General features: G+C 42.1%; 1 protein-coding gene across 2 annotated transcripts; it reads left to right on the forward strand.

Moving 5' to 3' along the window:
- Positions 1 to 8: 8 nt before the first annotated feature.
- On the forward strand, positions 9 to 22,489 carry MFN1 (mitofusin 1). 2 transcript variants are annotated; one of them, XM_056498664.1, is made up of 18 exons: positions 9 to 1,502; positions 2,052 to 2,173; positions 2,969 to 3,104; positions 4,095 to 4,257; positions 4,880 to 5,004; positions 6,400 to 6,508; positions 8,751 to 8,858; positions 9,510 to 9,663; positions 9,792 to 9,859; positions 14,169 to 14,290; positions 15,742 to 15,868; positions 16,134 to 16,238; positions 17,269 to 17,371; positions 17,683 to 17,912; positions 18,360 to 18,515; positions 19,026 to 19,222; positions 20,381 to 20,515; positions 21,194 to 22,489. In XM_056498664.1, the coding sequence occupies exons 2-18, from the start codon at positions 2,059 to 2,061 to the stop codon at positions 21,261 to 21,263; spliced, it is 2,223 nt and encodes a 740-aa protein (XP_056354639.1). In that variant the 5' UTR covers positions 9 to 1,502; positions 2,052 to 2,058; the 3' UTR covers positions 21,264 to 22,489. The 2 variants fall into 2 exon arrangements, with proteins under 2 accessions (XP_056354639.1, XP_056354640.1); XM_056498665.1 differs by having other exon boundaries at positions 9 to 1,494.
- Positions 22,490 to 22,530: the final 41 nt, after the last annotated feature.

The raw sequence follows: 22,530 nt of genomic DNA on the forward strand, positions 1-22,530 counted from the left end.
TTCTATATGGAAAGTTTATTTTGCTCATAAATGTGAAAGGGGGAATGCTGGTTCCCTGAAAACTGCTCCTGTTGATGGCAGAGAGGTGGAATGGCACAGCTGAGCTCTGGAGAGAAAGCTGCTCTGGGACATAACGAAAAGTAGAAATTAAAAATCCCCCAAAATAAATAAAGGGGTTTAAGAAATGTGTGTATTTGTGTTGACAGCATTGTGTCCCCAGCAGGAAAGGTGGTGTCCTGTGCCAGCACAGAGCCCTGTGACACAGCAAACTTGCTTGTTGATACAAATAACTTCATGGCTGTCTTTGAGCTGGGTTATTTCTGATCTCTAAACTGGGAATCAAGGAATGTTGTGAAGCCAGGTCATTCCAAACTAAAATGTAGCATCTGAACAGGAAATGTATCCAAGGTCATCTTAGGTTGGATTTTATAAATGAGGGCCTAATGTTAGTATTTTCTTTTTAATATCTATCATGAGTAAATGGAAATGTACTTGAGTAGCATGTCTCATTTTAAAAGGGAGCACAAGTGCACTGCTGGCTTCCACACGATCTGCATGTTAAAGCAAGAAAGGTACTGAGCAGTAGGGAAAAGAGGCGATGAGTGTGCCCAGAGTGCAGAAGGCTGAGCGTGCCCAGCACAGGCTGGACATGGGGGTTATTTGGGGAAGGTGCGTGCTGTGAGCCGAGAGCAGCTGCTCTGGTACGGCCACGGGTCTGTCGCCCTGGAGAGGCAGGAATAGACTCTGGGGACCACGGCTGTGCCAGTCTATTATTTTTCTTCAAGGCAGTAAGTATCAAATTCTGGTTCACTGGTACCTGCAAGGTTCAGCTGTTTCAGGAACAGCATTCCAAGCAGAAGCTGTGCAAAATCACGACACTGCTTTTGGCAGTGTTTTGTATTTGTGAGAAATCTGTATTTGATTCTTGCTTTTCAGACTTCTGAACTTTTAGTTCCAATGTGTTCCTCGATTTTAGGGGCATTTTCCAACCTTAACAAATCTCTTTGTGTCAGATTCCTGGATCGTGTTTCTTATTGAGCAAAATACCTTTTTTAATGTGAAAGTTTGCTGACCTCAAAGTTTACATCCCAAAAATCATTGCAAGATCGTCAAATACAGCGGATTATTAATCCTCAAATAACGTGTTGTCTAGAATGAATGCCGTTGTCGCCGATTTTCATTTTGGTTTGGTGTCATCAAACGCCTGAGGTATCGGAGCTCTCTGCTGTGGGCGCAGCCTCGCCCTGAGGCCGATCGCGGTGCTGCCCGCGCTCCGCCCGCCTCCATTTCGCGACTGCCCGCGCTCAAGATGGCGGCGGCCGCCCTCAGCCCGCACTGAGCATGGCGCTGCCGGGCGCGCGGAGCGGGGTCACGCGAGAGGAAGGGGAAGTGACGCCCCCCGTCCCGGCGGCGGCGGTGACGGGCACGGACGGGGCTGGCGGGGCTCCGTGAGGGACAAGGGCCGGGACCGGGAGCTCAGCGAGAGACCAGGGGGTGCGGCGGTCAGTGAGGGACCGGGGCTGTGCCAGGGCTCCGTGAGAGAAGGGGGCTCTCGTGAGGGAGCCGGGGCTCCGTGCGGGACCGGTGCCCAGCCGGGGCTCCGTGAGGCACCGGAGTTGAGTCAGGGCTCCGTGAGGGAGGACGGCTGAGTGAGGCACCGTGAGGGGCTGGGTCCCGCGGCCCCTCGGCCTGACCCCGCCGAGCCGGGGCTGCGGAGGGAGCGGGGCCGGGCCGCGCTGGCCGGCGGGCAGCGTTGAGCTGCGGGCGGTTGGGAGGCGGTACCGTGCCTGACATGGGGAAAGGCCTCGTGTTTCCGGGACAGATAGCACCAGAACCTACCTGTCCCCGAGTGTCGCCAGCCGCTCTTGGCGCTTGTGGTGAGGAGAGAAGATCAGGGTAAACAGTGTAAACTGAGCTTACTGCCCTTTGGAGTTTAGAGCTTCGGACGGTTTTGTTTCGTTTTGTTTCTTAATGGCTGTGCAAGCAGTGTTATGAGTTTTAATTAGCTGGGCGTACCGAGTGTTTGGTCACTTTATCACCTTTCCGTGCAGCTGCAGCATGGCAGAGCCCTCTGTCTCTCCGCTGAAGCACTTTGTGCTGGCCAAAAAGACCATCACTGCCATCTTCGACCAGCTGCTGGACTATGTCACTGAGGGAGCAGCGTTTGTGGAAGGTGAGCTTTCTTTTCTCTTAAACACTAGGGCCTTGTCCTTTGTTTTGGGTATGTTTTACAGCAGCATAATGTACCTTATGTTATCTGTTACTGTGCTGTTTGTATAAACATGCACCTTCCGAAGCAGTCACATTTTTCTTTTGACACTGGGTTTTTTTCAGCTTGTCCTGGAAGGAATGCCTGGCATGGCTACATACCTGAAAAGCTGATTAAGTCACTTGTGTTGGCAGCCTGGTCTCCTTTCCATAAGGGTGAAAGCTTAACTACTCTGGCCTTCGGAAGACCTTAACTACTCTGGTTTCTTTTGCATGGAAGGAAGGACAAACAGGTTCTCCCATTTTTCGGCAGAAAGTTGCATCAGTGATGCAATGCAGGGAGCCACTGGTTACACCCTTGGAGGTTTTAGCACCGTGGAATGTGTGTGGCCACACAGAGTTGGTTGCTCTGTGGGGCACAAGAGCCCAGCTTAGCTGGTATATCCATGAGAGGCCCTGGCTTTCCTTTCTGAAGGATGCAGGTGTCCCAAGGAACATCAGGCTGTGCTCACAGGGTTAGTGGATCAGTGCTTGGACTGACGATTGATCTGACGTGATTTATGTCGTGATTTCACTCTGCTTGTGGCAGAGCTGTCAAGTGATAAGGGCTGGTATCAGTTTCTGTTGTTTTGCTTGTTTTGTTCAATCACTGTGATTAAAATTTGCAGTTGGCATGTTAAGTACTGATAACTTACACCTTGTATCACAGAACACATTCTCTACATGTGATCGCTTTTATGTTTTTCCTTTCTGTCTGTAGCCACATACAAGAACCCAGAGCTTGATCATATAGCAACAGAAGAAGAACTAGCAAAAATACAAGCATATAAAAACAAGTTGGCAGTCATTGGAGAGGTGCTTTCGCGGAGACACATGAAAGTGGCATTTTTTGGCAGGTAATGAATAAAATTTCATTTTATTCTTTAACTTAGGAAGATCAGAGGTTGTCCTGTTCTTTAGAATGGCTTTTGGGTTTTTTTAAGGTGGTGGTTTTATTTAATACATTTTTTTTCGTTCTGGACTGTTCCTGCAGAGGACTTTTTTTAAATATTTGATCAGAAGTGCTGAAGAACTAGACTTGGAGCTGTTCATGTTTCTGTCTGTAAGCAGCTGAAGAGAAACAGATGGTTGCCTGGTTGGTTGTAACATCAGTCTCATAGATCTGTGTGATGATTTTAAGGATAGCAGTGACAATGTGGTCTGCTAGTCCATTTTGCTTCAGGGAGATTGATTTTTCTGTGTTTGCATATAAGCATGTGGTTACATATTTTTGGAGTGTGAATCTTCATGGTTCTAAATATTATGTAATAGTATTGGAAAAAATGTGTACAACAGTGATCATGCCTTCATTTTGCTAAAAGTGGTTTAGTTTTTTAAAGAAAAATTATAAAAAGTTCTGGAAGAAAGAAATTACTTACATCTCAGCCTTATTATTTAAAAAAGTCCAAAGTTGAATACAAGCTGTTACTTGTGATTAAAGTTTCCCTTTTGCAAAGGGATAAAGTTCTGAGCAGGAAAAAGAGAACTCTCCCTCTGGCATTTTGAATAAATTTTGAACTGTTGTACAATGAGCACTGAACTTTTTCTGGAAGTAGCTTAAAAATTACAATCTATGTAACTTCATGCTGTTGTGTAATAGTTAAACCTCAGATATTTCTGGGTGAGGGGTGGAGGGTTAGTGTGAAGTAGGGCACTATTGAGGACTTCAAGTTGTTGCAGAAGATGGAGCTGGTGACCAATTTCTCTGAGTGAGCACTCCCCACTGTCCTGGCTGGAGAGCTTGTGCTCTGTGGGGCTGATGCACTCCAGTGGTGCACTTCAGCACAAAGGTGTGTTTAATGCTGCTGTGCTCTGCTCAAAAGTGCTTTTGTTTTCTGTCCCTCTAGAACAAGCAGTGGGAAAAGTTCAGTCATTAATGCAATGCTGTGGGATAAGGTACTTCCCAGTGGGATTGGCCATACAACAAACTGCTTCCTCAGTGTGGAAGGGACTGATGGAGATAAGGCTTATCTTATGACAGAAGGATCAGATGAAAAGAAGAGTGTTAAGGTACATTTCTTGGATAATTTCATGCCTATTTTCTCAGGAACTGATTCTCAAAGGGTCTCTTTTTTAAAAACAGTATCAAGTCCAACAAAAGTATAAGGCTCCCTCATTCTGTATTTTTAAGTTCTTATTTAAGAGGGGAGAATAAACTAATGAAAGTGCTCTGTTCTGCAGTTTTTCTTGACTGTTCTAGAGAAACAACTAATGCGTGTCTCATTGTAGCATAGCATGTGTTGAGTGATTTATAGGACTAAGTCCTGTTACTGATTAAGGATTTGGACTTCATTTGGACTTACAGTGCTCATCTTATTGAACTGCTTGCACTGATATATTAAACATCTGTGGCAAATTCGTGATAATGCTTTGTAGCACACAGTCCAGCCCTGTAGGGAACATCTGTGGCTCAAAAGAAACTTGTCTGAGTTTCAAAGCACAACTTATTCTTTAGATGCTGGTGAGTTTAAGAGCTTAAAAAAAAAAAAACCACAGCTATTCAGCAGAACAAAGTATGAACTCTGTTGCCCTCTTCAAGATACATCCTGTCCGAATTTGCTGAATTTGACTGGTTTACAGACTTGTTGGAGGTGCATATTTATGTTTGTCTTCTCTTTAATGCTCTCTCTAGACAGTCAATCAGCTGGCTCATGCACTTCACATGGATAAAGATTTGAAGGCTGGCTGTCTCGTCCATGTCTTTTGGCCCAAGTCAAAGTGTGCCCTGCTGAGAGATGATTTGGTTTTAGTGGACAGGTATCTTTACTGTTTTACTGAATATTTTTTTAAGTATATTAGCCATTATGATGTTTAGAAAAGAGATTGGTTTAGATTCAAAATTCCTGAAAGGCTTTTTTGTTTGAAAGAACAGAGTTTGTTCTTTAGTATGCTGCTTGTCATCACCCTCCTGATTCTGCTCTTGTAGCAGTTGGAACAGACAAGTGTCTTGTGACTGAGCTGAAAAGGGAATAGCTTTTGGCTGAGGATACTCTACCTTTAAAACAAGCAGTATGGAAGTGTGAATGGGGTTGTAGCAGCAACAACCTTTTGCCCATTTCCTTTCTTGAAACACTTCAGACTGATCATGTGAAGTATAAACAACGTGGACTCCATTTTTAAAAGCTTCTGATAAGAGTTGCACCAAAGTAATGGGTGACCTCAAAACGTAGTTGTGACTGTGTCAGCTGTGTGTGCCCTGTGTTAGGCTGGCATTTCCTATGTGTTGATGTGTTTAAAGAATTCTGGAAGTGGTTGCTTTGTCCATGCCAAATGCCTTTATTTCAGGCACTGCATTATAACCTGGTAGTAGAACCTTCAGGTGATCTCTGCCTGATGTGTAAATCAATAAATACTGAATTTGAGAGTAATTCACACAGGTGTCAGTGAATTTTAAAATATTATTTCTTCAAGAAAACAACACTCGGAGTATTCTAATAAATTGCAGTGGTTTTTGTCTCACCTCTGTCTTGTACTTTGAAATCATTGGGAGTTTGTTATTATTTTCTTGGCTGCATGATCTTGGATCTGCACAGCCTCTGCTGCTAAAGGTAAAAAGTAAAGGAAAAAGAAAAGAGCAAATCATCCTTTTACTGCTAAATTGAGAAAATTTGAACCAGCAGTAATTTAGATGTTGCAAACATGACTTAATGCTCATATTCCACTTAATGTTTGGATTTTTTTTAAACGGATAGCACTATAGTTTTAGCTTCATTTTGGTTTCTTCTTAAATCTATGCACAGCTTGCGTAGCATATTGCTTTAAACCTGGATTTTATTAATGAAAAAAATATTTTATGAACTACAGTCTCTTGGGATTAAAAGATCCGAGGAGGGGAACCATTGTGTGAGGCTGTCAGGGTTTCTGATGGACTGCCTGTCACTTCACTTGGCAGTTAATTAAATGTGTGTACTTACTAATCAGAAATTGCATTTTGGAATGAGTAGGTAATCTAATGATCAAGTGACTGATATATTCTAGATGGTAATTGGCTTGTGCAGTTTTTACCTTAAGTTTGAAGTAGGCATCAGCCTCAAGATACAACCTCAGTGACTTTTTGCAAGGCCCTTAGGCATTTTCACTCTATTTTTATCAGTTTATGAAAACCAACTACTTCATTGCTGTGTAAGAGTTTGTGTTTTTTGTTCTCAACAGCCCTGGCACAGATGTCACTACAGAACTGGACAGCTGGATCGACAAGTTCTGCTTAGATGCTGATGTGTTTGTCTTGGTTGCCAATTCTGAATCAACTCTCATGAACACGGTATGATGTGCAATGATTTGATGCTACTTCTTCATTTAAATATTCAGCAGTTCCATAACCAGAATAGCTGAGACCTTTACAGCATGTGAATCACTGCACTTAGATCTTGTGGATTGGATTTGGTGATGGGAGGCAAGAAATAATGTATATCCTTAACTAGGAAAAAGAAATTTAAGTTTCTTACTGGCTTGGCTTTCTCTGCCTTGAGCATCATATTTGTCCTTTCCAATTCAGTTGCATTTTTGATTAAAGGATGACAGAGTGCTTTTCTTGCCTAGCAATTTGTAGGTATTTGTTACCTGAAGACATTTGTATTATCAAATAAATTTTTGGAAGTATTTTGGAATATATATTTGAAATATTTGGAAGTATTCATATTTCTGGATATGAAATACTCCATAAGTTCAATAAAGTATACAAACTGGGTGAAGGGAGTTGAGTTCTGTCTTGTTCCTCTCAGGAGAGGCGGAATTCCCTTGACACACCTTGTGTTGAGAGCATGAGTGCTGCAGGTTCCCCTGAGTGGGCTGTGTTTCTTCTGAAGAAGGTGTTAGCAATGAGGTTCTGTGGAGAGCTGAAGATATTTGAAGGTTTTTGTTCTGTAAAGCCTTGTTTCAGGAGAGAGAAGAGTTCTCTGAATCTTGCAGCCTAAGTATTGTAGGACTTGTAAGAGGAGAACATTTAAGTGGCCAGAGGAGCTGTTGAAATATTCAAAATACAGGACCAGAAATTGGGTGTAATTTTGTAGTGATCTCCAGTTTTGACTAAACCAAGTATTGTGGATGCTGACAATAAAAGATTTCTAAGTTATTGCAAGTGTGACTGCTAGAGTGCAAAATAATGCTACTGAGAAAATTCTTGATGATTTTTATTAAGCCTACTGCAGACAAATAATGTGCTCTGGTTGTTCTGATCATAGTTCTGACCTGAAAGGTCTGAACTTTCTAACTGTTGGGACAATTTTTAATACAATAAAGAACTGAGCGTGCAAGGACAGTATTTCTTTGCATTCTGGTAGATAAGAATAGTTTGGTAGAAATCTGAGAAGAATGTAAGTTTAAAAGAATTGCATTCCATCTTCTGAGCTGAGTCCACAAAGAGTCAAATAGGAGAGATGTGATTTGGAAAAAAAAGAAAATTCTTAAAACATTCAAGGCAAAGAGGATTTGGCACCACTGTGCCAATATCTTCTCTATTATGTCATAAATTACACTTTTGGGCTTTTAGTATGGACAAAGTCTGTAAGTTGTTTACATGATGTGTATAACACAGTTGTTAGGGTCTTTTAGTTAAAGGAGAATTAAAAATTATTTCAGTGAACCTCTCATTGTAATTTATCCTGCAGATAAAGCTTTTGACAGCTATGTCCTCATCCTCCTTAAGCATTGTTCTTGCCTCTTACCATAACAGGTTTGAGGATACTTGGCATTATTCTGCCACACTACCAGAGATTTTTTTGTGAAATAATTCTACTATTCTCTAATAAATTCTCCTCAGACAAAGTTCTGATTTCTGCAGCAGTGATCTGGTTTGCACATGCTTGTTCCCAACTGATGGAGAATAATGGATCTCCAGTGCTGTGTCCAGGATATATGGTGGTGTCCTGCTGCAGTCTGGGAAAGTTTATGGCAGCCCAGAGATCTCTTCTGTTTCAGCTTTGCTGAGTGGAGACTTGCTCCATCACGACTTACCCATTATGACTCTGTAAACAGCAATAATGGGTGGTAGGTACAGGCAAGAGACCTAAATACACTTAATTTTGTTAAATTAAGACATTCATCAAAGACTTATTTTTTTCCTGTGTCTCAACCATACGTCCTTATGCAAGAACTTCTCTGTAGTTCAAGCTGATGTTGCCTAGCTGATAGTTAGGTGATGTATTATCTGGATATAAAACCAGGTTTGACAGGGTTAGCAGGAGCATCTTGATAGTTCAGGTAAGGGAGGTGTCAGTGTTTCTTTGAACTATTTTTTGGAAGCTTTCTTAATTTGTATTTTTTACCAGTTTTTAGAGAAAGTTGCAGTGTCTTTGGCTTTTAGCACTGGCATCAGTTTTAAGACTTTTGATGACTTTTGAACTACCCTAAGCCTGTTATGTCCTGAGTATCTATGGGTTTTAATATTGATGAATTCTTTACAATAAACTTTTGAAGAGCTAGATAAACTTCAGAATCTATTACAGAAGAATGCATGATTCTGGTTTGGATGTCTGGGGAATTTTATTTTTTGCTTTAATTCCCAGGAGAAACATTTTTTCCATAAAGTGAACGAACGACTTTCCAAGCCAAACATCTTCATCCTCAATAATAGATGGGATGCTTCTGCATCAGAACCAGAATACATGGAAGATGTGAGTGAATTGATGGCTCTTACATGGGTTGACAGTTAATTAATATGTATTAATATGGAAACTACAGCTTTGTCTTATTAAAAAAAGGCTAAGTTATATGGTCAGAAAATGGAAATACCCTGTTCCTCATTCTGACCAAAAAGCAACTTGCAATTCAAGTGACAATATATGCAGGCAAGTAATAAAATGGGGGACTCTTTAGAACCTTTTTCCTCCACAGTTAAGCTTGATTTTTAATCTTATTTGTATTACCTTTTGTTTCTGTAGTGATAGTGCAGCCTGAGGGCACAGTTTATACATTTATACCTGCATATATATATAGTATCTGGGAAAGTTAGATGGGAACAGTTTGGATCTTCAGATCTTCCCAACAGCAGCCAGCTTGCAGTGAGAATTATTTCTCCATGTATGGGGAATGAAGGATTTATCCCAGTAACTGGCTGAGATCTCTGACTTATGTAAATACAATTGTAGAAGGAAGTATTGTTGTGTCCAGGTCTGTTTAAAGGAGTCAAAGCAGCTGCTGCCTCTGTAGGGTTGGCAGGCATCTGCTGTCAGAGGGGTGGTTCAGCATCTGTGTCTGACTGATGTTGTGATGTGTTGATGGCTCAGTTTGTGCCTTTTTTCATGAGCTTTTTGTCTTTTCCTTAGGTGCGTAGGCAGCACATGGAGCGCTGTCTGACTTTCCTGGTCGATGAGCTCAAAGTTATTGATCCTGTAGAAGCAAGGAATCGCATCTTTTTTGTTTCAGCAAAAGAAGTTCTGTGTGCCAGGAGACAAAAGGCCCAAGGAATGCCACAGAGTGGTGTGTAGGAACTCCTGCTTTTCCTCAAATACAGAAAAACACCATAAAACCCGATAAATGTATTTAAGATGTATTTAAGTCCCTGCTATGAGGTATTGCTGTCTCGCTTATGGTCTGTTGTTTCACAGGTGAAGGACTTGCTGAAGGATTTCAAACAAGATTTCAGGAATTTCAACATTTTGAGCAGATATTTGAGGTATTTATGATAGGCTTTTTAGACTGCCTGTTTTTTATTGAAGGTAGCTTTTTTTTTATTCTTAACTTAATTATACTGAGCATTATCCATAGTAGCAAGTGGAGGAGTGTAAAGTATTTATACCATCTGCAGCTTTGCCTTTTCTGTGGATTCTGTTCATACCCTCTCACCTTGAGTACTAGGTAGCTGTTGGAAAGGAGAATTATATCAGTGAGGGAAGGGACCAATACTCTTAGCTCATGTTTTGAGATATCAAGACCAGTATAATCTATGTAAGAAGAAATTATGGTCTTGAAACATGTGTATCACTTACAGCCACATACTAATGAATGTTTGCAGTAAGAAATTCGGTTTCATCAATGTAAATCTAAATATTTACTTACATTTCTAAAGCCAGAGTTTTGAATCTATCACCATTGTGTACCTCTTAGCTTTGTTACTCTGATCATTAACACTTTCCTTTCATCCTTTGTGCTGTACAGAATCCAGTCTTCCACCTCAGTTTAGCCACATTCATAGTTGGAGTTCACAGTTTTACAGAAACCTGCCTGGCTAGACAGTTGAGTGATTTCTTTGTGACAGGATCCATTTGACTTACTAAATTTGGTAACTTTAATTAGCTAAAGTCATTCTTGGATATCTTAAGGAAGCCTCTTGAGTGTCCCTCTGTGGTTTTGTATATGAGTATTTAAAAAAAAATCAAATTGCCTCTGAAAAGTATTTGTTTTTTTTTATTTGCATTACAACAACCCCATTTAGCAAAACTGAATTATGTAATGATGTGTGTATATCAGAAGGGTTTTAAAGTAATAGCTTAATTCGGTCTTGCATAAGCAAGAAAATGTCAGACTAAATTTAATCCTTATCCACACTCATATGATAGGTGACTGAAGTATTGAAATGATGGGTTCAGGGTACTGACAGGGCCTGGCTCCATGAGACATGACACTTCTTGTGTCACTAGCTTTAGTCAAACCTGCATGGTTTTTTGCAATTTTTGTCCTCAGAACCATAGTAGGAAACTTTGAGCCAGTAGGAAAAAGTGGAAATCGAGCTTCTAAATCAATTATTGTTCTTTATTGTATTTTGCCATCTGCTGTACCCAAAGCTTTTTTTGACAAAATGTCTTACAATTACAGTTAAGCACTCAATGCTTAGAATATTTCAGTATGAAGATAGATGATGTGATGCTGTGAGTGGATCTGTAAATCAGATGTCACAGACTCAAGTTAGCCACCACAGTGAGAAGTATCTGTCACAGGATCGCAACCATGACAAGTTTCTGTGGCAGAGGCTGGGACAAGGAACAATTCTGTTGACAGCACTGCATGGCCTTAAATCAACCTTTTTTTCTTCTTTCACAATGTGTTATATTTGCTGCACACCTGACTCCAATAGGGAGAGTGGATTCTGTTGGGTTTCCCCTACTTGGCTGTTTCATCCTGAAATCATTATTAATGGCTTTGAATAGGGTTGTGATCCCATCATTTAAAGAGAATGACAGCTGTGCTCAATTAAGATTACCAAAGCAATTTAAATTTTGAGTGCTTGCTGTTGCAGCCTCTTTCACATTCGGGTTTTGTGGCAGTTTCCTGAGTTACAGTGGCAGTTTATGTGCTGTTAAAGCAAGGCTGAGATTGAAATGGTTCACCAGGTCTGAAGTCTTCAGACCTAATACTCAAATTACTGTCACCTGAGCTGATAAAGTAGATGACGTCAGCATACTGTTGTCATCAGTTCTGCTTGCCAGATCTAGGCTCTGTGTTAATGAGGAGTCTCAGACTACAGGGAGAACTTTGTGTGAAATCCTCACTGATACCGTGCCTTGTGCACTGCCAGACCAAACTCAGATGCTCTACAGCCCTGAGTACAGCCTAAGCACTTCTGCCTAAAGCACTTTGCTTTTACTCTGTTTCCTGACAGAGGAGCTGCAAGTCCCAGCATCTTGGATTACATTCCAGTGTGTGAAAAGGAAGGGATGAGAGCACAGATGCTTCTGTCTGTCCTCCTCAAACACTGACTCCTCCCCTGCCTTAGTCTGTCTTGCCTTTAGCTCCTTGTCCTGTGCAGGTGCCCTCCTCAGACTTCCCAAACATCTCTCACTTTTTTGTCTAGTTCACATCTCTCAGTAATCTGTCACCTCACAGACCTGTCCACATGTGCCTTGTTCCCCCTGGCTATATCTGCTGGGTTTGCTTCTCCTGGATTCTCTCACCCTGCTCTTGTCTTCACTGAAATTGGACAGCTTTTCCTTCTTCTCCATATGGGCTGAGGAGCTGTTACTTCTCCAGTACTTCCACATTCCTGATTTTAGTATCAGCTCCCTAGTGAGAAAGCCTGTTCATTCCAGGACTGGTATAAGCTCAGTGTAGAAAGAATTTTTTTTTTTTTTTAAATCTAAAAACAACCCACCAGTGCTAGTTACTTGTGGTGTTTGGACTATTTTTGAAAGGCTTGTAAGATTTATGTAGACTTTTGTGTGAGGGCAAAAATCATTCCAAAACTGGATGAAACATGTTTGTCTGCAAAGCACAGGGTGATTGAAGTAGCTAAAAAAAAAAATGGTGCAGGCATTACTAGAAACATGTGTAAGCAGTGGGGAAATTAAGATTTTAGAGATTCATGTAGTAGCTTTAAAAAGTGATGCCACTATGTATGTTAGCTGTATTGCAACAAAGGAGAGGAGAGAGGCAGTCTTGAAGCATTGAATTCTTGGATTAGTTCCTGAATTTTTATATTGGGGAATCATAGTGGATTTCTTGAAACTTTAGAGTGAGATACATAGAATGTCCTATTAGAACAGCAAAGAAATGCCTGAACCCTGCACTCTGTGCAGTAGTGCTTAGAGGATATCCTACATAAAACCATCCCCACCATGCCTTATATTGGGGTGCTTCTCAGGTTTCTTGTTCTGGCAGCAGAAGTGGTGTGGGAAGCAGTGGAGGAGGGAGGCAGGGTGGAAGAGTCCTGCTCTAGAGGGGAATGAAGGCAGGGCTGGAATGAGGCAGCTGCTGCAGAGCCCTTCCCCAGCCCTGCCAGGGATGGAATATGGAACACACTGGGCACTTAATGACTGTCCTGTGACACTGGCAGTGGGCTGGAAGGTAACTGGTTTTGGTTAGACTGTTGAAACACAGGTTATCTTGGTTTCAGGAAATACTTATCTACAGAGTAACAGCAAAACTGCTGCTGTCCCCCTCTTATCTTATCCCTCGTTTAACTAACCTTTGTGTTTTTCCTAGTGCTCTAACTTGGATTTTCTGATTGTGTTGTGAGTGATTGTCATCCTTTTACCTACCACATACTAACTTTGGGAAGACTCTGCTCTGTGCCTAGTCTAGCTCTTACAATGTGCTGATATTTAAGAAACTCTGGCCTTTCATTGCTGATTTCTAGATCTGCTTCGTCGAGGAACAGGGTCTATTTTACTCATTTTGTTTATTTTGTTTTCATCTATTATTTTTAGATAGCTGAAATATGTAATTACAGCAATTGCTTAGGTCATAGGTGAGTCTTCTAAAAGCAATCCAAACCTGTGCCTTGAAAGGTGAATCCACAGATGGAGAACAGTTTAAAAATTCCATTGATCTAGTTTAAGGAAATCAGCTACTTGCTTTCTTCCCCTCAAACACAAGTGCTCTTAAGTCATTGTCCTGTATTTCTGAATTACTGTTCAATATTGAAGATTGATTAGAAATTGTATTGTTAGAATATTTTCTACTGACTCATTTAAAACTTCAGTAATATGCAAATAAGCTGATATTTTAAGGACTACTTGACTTTTGTTTATCCCATAAGAAAACCATTGTTTCTTATTCCTAATTGTATATGTTGTTCCTGAATGGTCAGTATTGACATGAGAATGTCAAATTTTATTGGCAGAATTGCCTCTTGAAAGTAAGACTGTGTAGTGCAACAAAAAAAACTCAAGCCAGGCCATATTGCTAGCTTTAATATTTGATATTTGTAATTCCAAATAGATGGTTTTGAAAATTGCCTTAAGAGATAGATATATCTTAGTATTCATCCGAGTTTGTTTTTTGTTTTTTTTTTACATTATTCATTTATTTTAAAAGAATTAAAACCTATGCACATTACTGTGAACAGACACGAAGGCAGATTTGCTGCTATAGACTCATTTGAGATTTCAGTTTCTGTTGTCTTTTAATTTCTCTATACTTTCTCCTTTTTTACTTCCCACTGGTTTAAGTTCATGGTAAAATTGGCAGCATGTGCTTTCTGACAGTGAAATTCCTGGTTGTGTTGGCATGGAATTGCAGTAATGTGTTATGGCTTGGGCCCCTCGCAGGAGTGTATCTCGCAGTCAGCCGTGAAAACCAAGTTTGAAAAGCACACTATCAGAGCTAAACAGATAATAGATACTGTGAAAAACATTATGGACACCATAAACGTTGCAGCAGCAGAGAAAAGGTAGGTGGGTTGGAGGGTTGGTTGGATTTGGTTTGTCAGGATCATCTGAGGAGCCGTTTCTGTGCTGGTGATTTTCTTGGGCCATTATGGACTTTAAAATTCACAGTTTCTGCTTGGTAAGAAGCAAGACAATCTGGTTTGTCAATATGTCAGTCCTACCATTGTTCACTTGCCCACTCAGTTATGTTCTTGGTCTGTGACTTTGGTACAGGGATCATGGTTTGCTTTGTTGTTAATTACTGATTGCAATCTGTGTGTTTTCAAATCTTTTTTTTTTTTAGAAATATTTAAAATACTAAGTTTTTCTAGCAGTATCCAGCATTTCAGAGGTGATGTTTGGGCCTGCTCTATTTTTATTAACAGTTACAGTGAAGAAAAAAAACGGAAGTATGTAGATGTTTTAATTTGCAACTGATTAAAATGCTGTAAGGGATGAGGTGAGCCCAAGCTAACAGAGACTTGGCCTCTGACCCTTTCCAGATTGCATCTTTAAATATCCTTGTTCTCTCTTCACTCATGTAATCATTTAGTGCTAATGATAGCAGCTCATCTGCTCTGTCTGGTAGCTTCATGTGTCCTTTGAGGTTTGCATATGTGTGCAGTTTTTCCTCACTTTTGTTGCCACCTTGTGTCTCTTGTACACAGTGAACTTGCTGTCACGATTAATCCTTCCCATCCATCTCCTTCCTGCCTGTCAATAATGTGTCTTTGTGTTACAACAGACTTCACTGTGCTGTCAAACACACTCAGCCCCTTGAATATGTCAGTTTTTACAGACTGCCTGTTTACATACTGACTTGTCTCACGTTGTCAGATCCCATGAAAACATGCTGTGAAGTGTTTGAAAATATTCTGATATTCGACTTCTTTCTGTCAGTTGACTTAACTAAAACGCCTGTGGTGACACCTCTTAGTCTGAATTGCTATTGGATATTTCTCCTGGCCTTTCAAGATGAAAATGCTCCAGGAATTTTTAGAGATAGGTCAAGGAGTTCTAAAGAGACTTGTTTGTGACAGGGTTGCTACATCCCCTTTGCTTTGCAGGGTTATCAGACCCACATCACTGTTAAGGAGTGGTTGAGTGCTGTTTGTGAGCAGCAGTTTGATCAGATTTACCCTTTTTTAAAATCAGGGTAGATGAGTTATTAAAGGCCTCAGATTCCCCACACCTTTTTTTGTTGTAATTATGTGATAATACAGTGATAAAATTCTGACTCAAAATGCTGGTTTTGAGTTGTGTTTGCTCAGCACAGCCTTTGAATGCTTGTGCACACGGAGCTGCCACGTGCAGCCCTTCTGGAGCAATGCCTCTGCTGTGGGCAGCCAGGGTCACTCGGGATTCCCCCTGACTGCTCAGAAGTCCATCAGGATGATCCATGCCTGCTTAAGGGCTTGTTTCTTTCCTGGGGGAGTGCATGGTGGTGATGGTGATCTCCTTTCTGCTGGGTTAGAGTCCAGTCCATGGAAGAGCGAGAGGATCAGAAGGACAGGCTGGATTTCGTGAGAAATCAGCTGAACATTTTGACAGAAGACACCAAGGAAAAAATCAAACGCGTTACTGAGGAAGTCGAAAACAAAGTAAGTAAAGGCAGTGGGAACAGCTTCTCTCCTCTCTCAGGCAGCTCCATTTGGAGCCACTCATCTCAGGAAATATGTTGGAAATGTCAGAATGTTCCTTTTTCAATACAGAAAACAAAGGAAAAACAAAAGCCCTGAAAATGGCAATGTTTCGTGACTGTCAGGTGATTGAGTGATTTCTTGGGACAGCTCGTGCAGTAGTCTGTTCTCACTCTGTCTGGAAAAGGTAGCAGAAACATTTTCTGTGTTTCCTTTGTTCTTCCAGGTCTCCTCTGCCATGACTGATGAGATCTGCCGGCTTTCAGTTTTGGTTGATGAATTTTATTCTGATTTTCACCCTTCTCCTCAAGTATTGAAGCACTACAAGACAGTAAGTTTTTTGAATGGTTTGAAGCTAGGCTCTTTGTCTTTTCCTTAATTTCTACTTCTGTATTTTCATAAATTGCATAGATTTAATGTGACTTCGTCTGGGCATTGCAAGATTTTTGCTTGCTGACATATGCATATCTCCACCCAAAACTGGAAAAGGCTAAAAATATTTTCTGCTTTGTTTTTGGAAAGAATTTTATTTTTTTCAACATCTTTTTAGTAGTAGAGTGGTTCCTAATTTCAGGTCTTGACTTGCAGTAAATAAAACCTTGCATAAATAATTTTCACTACTCCTAAAATCAAATAGATCAAAAAATAAAACGAGCTTGCAAATACTCAGCACTTCTAATAAAAATGGTTTGGGTTTTTTTTAACTTTCATAAATTCGTCCTCAAACTTAGTGCTTTAAATTAAAGCATATATACCTGTGTTTGCCTCTTGTGCTCAGACTTTGCTGATAGTGATGACTGCCATAGCTCCCCCCTGGAGTCACAGAACATTCTGAGTTGGAAGGGACCCACAAGGATCACTGAGTCCAACTCTTGGACAAATGGCTCATACAGGGATGGAACCCACAACTTTGGTGTTAACAGCACCCTGCTCCAACCAGCTGAGCTCATTTCAGGCTGTTCCAGCCTGGCTGCTCGCCTGGGATCTCTGTGTTTTCAGGACAATCTGTGCTGTTTAACCTCAACAGAGTATCCTGAGCAGGCCCCCATGGGAGTTGGTGGGATGGGTTTGTCCTTGTGCAGGGCAGTAGGTAATGGTTTGCTTGTCACTGTCACAGGTTATTGAAAGTACAGACTTTTATGCATTTTAATGTTTACAGTCCTAGGGAAATCTTTCCTGCATCACTTCAGTTAGATTTTCAGTCCCAGTGTGCAGTTGGGAAGCATGGTATTTCCATGGAAACATGCTATTCTTCCCACTGTAAATAACAGTGCTTGGTGGGTAACATATTCCTGCTCCATGTAATGTAACTGATTGGCTAAATACAAACTGATGGGCTTGTGTTCTTTGTAACACTTCAGGAACTGAACAAACATATAGAAGACGGTTTGGGAAAGAACCTGGCTGAGCGCTGCTCCAGTGAAGTCAACCAGTCAATGCACCAGTCCCAGCAGGAGATTATTGGTAGGAGAAGAGAGGAGAAATGTTAACACTTCACATTTAAAGGAAGACAATCCAAGAAAATTCAGTTTTAGAAGAATTTTCCTTCTGATTATGTATAACATTGGTGCTATAAAGGAAAAGCCATGATATACCAGGACTGAGTGTTTAGCTCAGTGCCCTGTTTCTGATACTAACCAGTAACAGATGCTGGGGGAGAAGAATAATGATTTAGATTCTCTAAATTGACAAAGCTGGTCAGCAGTGCAGAGATCCTGCTTGTGAATATGCTCTTCTAATGTTAACTCACCTTTACTATTTGTTCTTATTTCCAGAAAATCTGAAACCATTGTTGCCTTCTAGTGTTCAGGATCAGCTCCACTTGCTAATTCCATGCAGGAAGTTTGACCTCAGCTATGATCTAAACTGTCATAGCCTGTGTGCAGATTTCCAAGAGGATATCATGTTCCACTTTTCTTTGGGATGGACTTCTCTTGTGAATCGTTTCTTGGGTCCTAAGCAAGCTCAGAAAGTACTCCTGGGATTAGCAGATCCAAACATACATGTGAGTTCTTCAGAGCCTGGGCTGCCTTGTTTTACCTTAATGAGAATTTTTTGATTTTTACTCTCTGCCAGTGCTAGTTGCATGCTTCCTGCTACCTTTCCCTAGATCCACTGTGTGAAATATTTTTGATGAGGATTGCTTTTATTGGATTATATTCAGGGTTAGAATGGAACTAAAGACCTCTTTTAAACTTTCTGTGGCTGTTACACAAGTTGGTTTGCCTTTGGGTTGAACCCTTTGGGTAACCTATTCCATTTGTGACCAGAACCAGCCCTGTGCTGACCCTTATTGTCTGAGGAGCCTCCACTGCTCCTCAGGAGTCTTGTTCAGATTTCTCTGCTGAAGAGTTTCCTTCAAGTGAATCAAATCCTGAATATATGAAAATAAAAGCCATGTGTGTAGTTCCCTGATGCTTTTGACTCAGGCTGCCATGTTCCCATCTCGTAGATCCCTCGTCCTTTAGCCAGCAGCCCGTCTGCCGCCAGCCTTCCCGCCGTCGCTCCCGAGAGCGGGCCCCAGGATGACTTTATGGTTCCTCTGGTGCTGGGCTTAGCCTCGCTGACATCCCGGACCTCCATGAGCGTCATCGTTGTTGGTGGAGTGGCAAGTAGCACTGGCAGCATTCCCTGTGGAGGGGATGGCAGAGGCTGAGCTGCTCTGTCCTGCCTGGGGTGTAACACAGAGCCGTGGGTGTGACACTGGGCCAGATGAGCACGTGCAGTGCCCTGGATACCTACAGTCAGTTCATTGTGAGAAACCTGGCTGATCGCTCTGAGGATAGCTGGGCATGTTCTCTGTGCCATAAATCTGTGTTCAGTGTGGGAATTAAATGATGATCTGATGGTAGCTCCTTCAGTTTGAATTTACTTAGAGCTAGCTTTGCTTCTTCATGAAAGAGCAGCAAGGCTTCTGTAACCTGCACATTCTCTGTGCCATTGGGGACCAGCTCATGTGAATGTAGCTGTATTGCTCTGCGGTAATAATATGGAAAATATTTCTTTCCTTAAACAAGTCCAGTGAAAGAGCTGTGGAGTAGATTTTTTAAAAATGGGTGGAATTAGCTTTTGTTCTATAGGGTAACTTATTTAAGCTAATGAAGATTTTGTTTTTCAGATTTGGAAAACGATAGGCTGGAAACTGATCTCATTGTCCCTGAGCATGTATGGGCTGCTGTACCTGTATGAGAGGCTGACCTGGACCACTCGGGCCAAGGAGAGAGCCTTCAAGCAGCAGTTTGTGAATTATGCCACCGAGAAGCTGCAGATGATTGTCAGCCTCACCAGCGCCAACTGCAGCCACCAGGTGCAGCAGTAAGTGTCACTGGGACAGGCCATTGTCACCGGCCCTGCATGATGGCACCTCTAGTGTCCCTTAGCACTTAGTGGGAGAGGATTGGAACAGAGTTTAAAAGGCCAGTACCTGCATCTGTGTGTGGCTGTGTGTGGTGCTCTGAGGATGGTGGCTCTTTGTCCAGCACCTTATAGTACAGACATGAGAGATCAGTCTAGTGGAGGCTGCTCTGTCCTTGGAGTCCCTGGAATGATGAGCAGAGCTTCTGCCCCCGGGGCTACTATGGGCAAGTTCTAAGCAGCCAATCCTGGCTCTTCTGCACTGCAGGTGATGAACTTTGATGGCCTTTCTGAACTATACCCTGAGCTACACAGGAGAGATGTTCTGCACCCTGGGGGCTAGAGGGCGCATTAGCAGCCCTAGTTTTCTGAAATAGTAATCCAGTCAAAACACATAGTTACAAGAAGAAGCTAAGGAAGACAAATCAGCCAAACATTACTTAGCAGAGACAGGTGGGAAAGTGTTTTGGAAAGAGAAAACAAAAAAAAAATAGTAAAAAGTTAAGCTTCAGTAGAGGAAAGAGATCCATCCCCATGTCCAGCAGCTCTGTGGAAGACATGGAAGAGCTGCACTCAAACCAGTGCTCCAGTAGAGAGGAGAGGTTCTTCATCTCCTGCATGAGAGCTTGGGTGCTGGGCCCAGGCTGGTAACTGGGTTTGTTTTCCCTTTGTGTGAGGAGGAGTCTTGGAACTGGTTGGGAGCGCGTGGCTACGGAGGGATGTAGGATGGGGTGCCTCAGTGGGCAGGTCTGGAGCACTCCTCACCCTGCACAGGGCTCACATTGCTGTGAGCAGGGCACTGAGCTTGGCAGTGTGGGGGTGCTTAGGCATCTCCTGTACAGCCAGAGCCCCATCTCAGACTTGGATCTGTTAATGTTTTATGAAAATGGCCAGGCACGATATAGGCATAGACTGAGATGCATTTGGTGTGTTGAGGGTTTCTTTTTCTAATCTAAAAAGTACCTAATTCTCCAGCTTTCTGCTGTTCTGTAATCCCATAACAGCTGGAGGCTTTGATTGCTGTGTTCTGCACATGAGATTGTGTTTCTTTTTTTTTTTTTTTTTTTTTTTTAGCATAAACTTCTCTAAATCATGACTATAACCTTGTTTTCGCTTTAGGGAAATGGCCACTACTTTTGCCCGGCTCTGTCAGCAGGTGGATATTACTGAGAAAAACCTGGAAAGAGAGATAGCTAGGCTTTCCAAAGAAATAGATCAGCTGGAGAACATACAGAGCAGTTCCAAGCAGCTGAGGTAAGTCTTGGTGGGACTGGCCACAAGCATCTCTTCACTCTGCTGACATTCAGTGTCATCAGTGCTTGCTGTTACTCTGAAGTTGAACTAGGTTAGTTCAGGTGCAGAAGGGGATGCAAAGATAACCAGCACAGCTCTGGGTAAGTTAAATAAATGTTTGCTGCTGCCTCTGTGAATCAGCTCACCTTCAGAAATATTTTCTAGATCATCTATACCCTTGTCCCTCTTTAGTGGGGGAGACAGGCCTTTGACCAGAATTTTAGTCTCCTGTTAGTAACTTGAGGGTGGCCCCCTCCCCAGAGCAGAGCAGGAGAGCAGCTGTGCTGTGCTGAGTCATCCAGTGCAGTACTGGTGCTGCCACTGGTAGGTGTTTGCAGAGGAGGAGTTTCCAGCAGTTGGTGCTTCAGGAACTTGGAAGGAGCCTTGGCTGTAGTTTCCTGTTCTTTCCACCTGCTGAGAGGGTGCCCTGGCTCTGGGCTGCTGCCTCCTGGCCTTGGGCATCCACCACCACTGTCAGGTGAACATCTGCCCCCACACACCCCTTCTAAAAACCTGCATTTACATTTGCTTAGTGCCAGGGGTGTCAGTAGAGGAATAGAAATGAAACACTGATGTAGATCCTGCCTTTGGGATGTTCAGGCACTGAAGTAAATCCCTTGCTTTTGTTTTGTTTTACAGAAATAAAGCCATTCACCTTGAGAACCAACTAGATTGCTTCACAAAACATTTTCTTCAAAAGAATAAATAAAACATCATTGTGAACCTTCCCAGTGCTCCTTTGTAGGGCAAATTTTAGAAATTTTACTGGTGCCACTTCTATTCTGTGGAGTAATTTGAAATTATTTATATTTTTAATGTTACTCTGGTTACAGTTGTAAAATTGGACTCTGGTGGTGAATCAAACTGAAGAGCTGTGGTACTCGAGTGTTTTGCTCGTTTTGCAGATTTTGGGTTAAAAATTACCTTAAACACTAAGTTTTTTGGGCACTTGACAATAAAACCCCAAATCCTCACTGTTTTTAATGAGTATGTAGCAGTGGCAAGTCTCACTTCCTGGCATCCAGGACCCGAGGCAGGAGAAGAGCTTGGCCCAGTATCCTGCTTTCAGCTGCTTAGGAGCTGTCCAGGGATGGAGGGTGCGGGTTTTCCGTGTGGATGTGATTTTGTTTAGTGGAGGGAAGTACAAACTCTGGCATGGGACAGGACTTCTGCCATGTTTGGAAAGCAGTGCCCAGGTGTTGGACAGTGGTTCCTCTTTAAAGGGCAGCAAAGATGAGGGTGAATGGTACTAAGGCAATGCAGTGGGCTCAAAGCTCCTCTGGCCACCTCCTTGAGCCAAGAGAGCCCTGGAGCTCCTGCTGCTGCATTCAGGGAGTAGGACATGGTGAAACCCCCCCATCCCTCCCTGCCCAGTCCTCTGCTGCAGACAAGGTTTCCTCTAGGTCAGAGTCCAGGCATCTGTGGAGTCCTTTACCTTTGCTCACCTCCAGCAAAGCCTCTAAAAACTTCAGCTCTTGCTGTCTGCAGTCATTCAATATCTACTTTTTTCTAACTAGACGTTTAAAAATTATTTTAAAAGAAAAGCCTTTTCAGAGTATTTATATATTTTTATGGCAGTATTAACATTGACTAAGTTAAAGATTCAGCTCTAAGGTATAGGAGTTTGCTATTTTCCAGTAACTAAGGGCTGTCTCATCAGGAAATAGATGTAAGATGTAATGCTAGAGGTGTTAAGGGAAGACAGCAGTTCCACCACTGTGTTCAGCTGTTCCTTCTGACTGTGCATGGGGAGTCCTGGGGGCTTGAGGGAAACTGTGGCATCCACCCCTGAGTAACAGCCCAGCCTTGGTGTCCATGAGGGCACAGCTGTGTATCCATGCTCTGTTTGTGGAGCATTTGTATTGACATTGTATCAAGGAAACCTGCAATGCATGTATTCTACAGTTTTATTTATTAAAGGAAGTCCTATCCCTGTTCTCTAGTAAGTTCTTTGGCAGCTCTGTACCAGGTGGAGA

This window comes from Oenanthe melanoleuca, chromosome 9 (genome assembly GCF_029582105.1).
Source record: "Oenanthe melanoleuca isolate GR-GAL-2019-014 chromosome 9, OMel1.0, whole genome shotgun sequence".
Taxonomy (NCBI): Eukaryota; Metazoa; Chordata; class Aves; order Passeriformes; family Muscicapidae; genus Oenanthe; species Oenanthe melanoleuca.

Coding starts and splice junctions, on each gene's coding strand:
- MFN1 (XM_056498664.1), top strand. CDS start 2,059: ATGGCAGAGCCCTCTGTCTCTCCGCTGAAGCACTTTGTGCTGGCCAAA. Junction 9,860..14,168: donor ATTTTGAGCAGATATTTGAG/GTATTTATGATA, acceptor GGCCCCTCGCAG/GAGTGTATCTCGCAGTCAGC. Junction 18,516..19,025: donor TCATCGTTGTTGGTGGAGTG/GCAAGTAGCACT, acceptor TTTGTTTTTCAG/ATTTGGAAAACGATAGGCTG.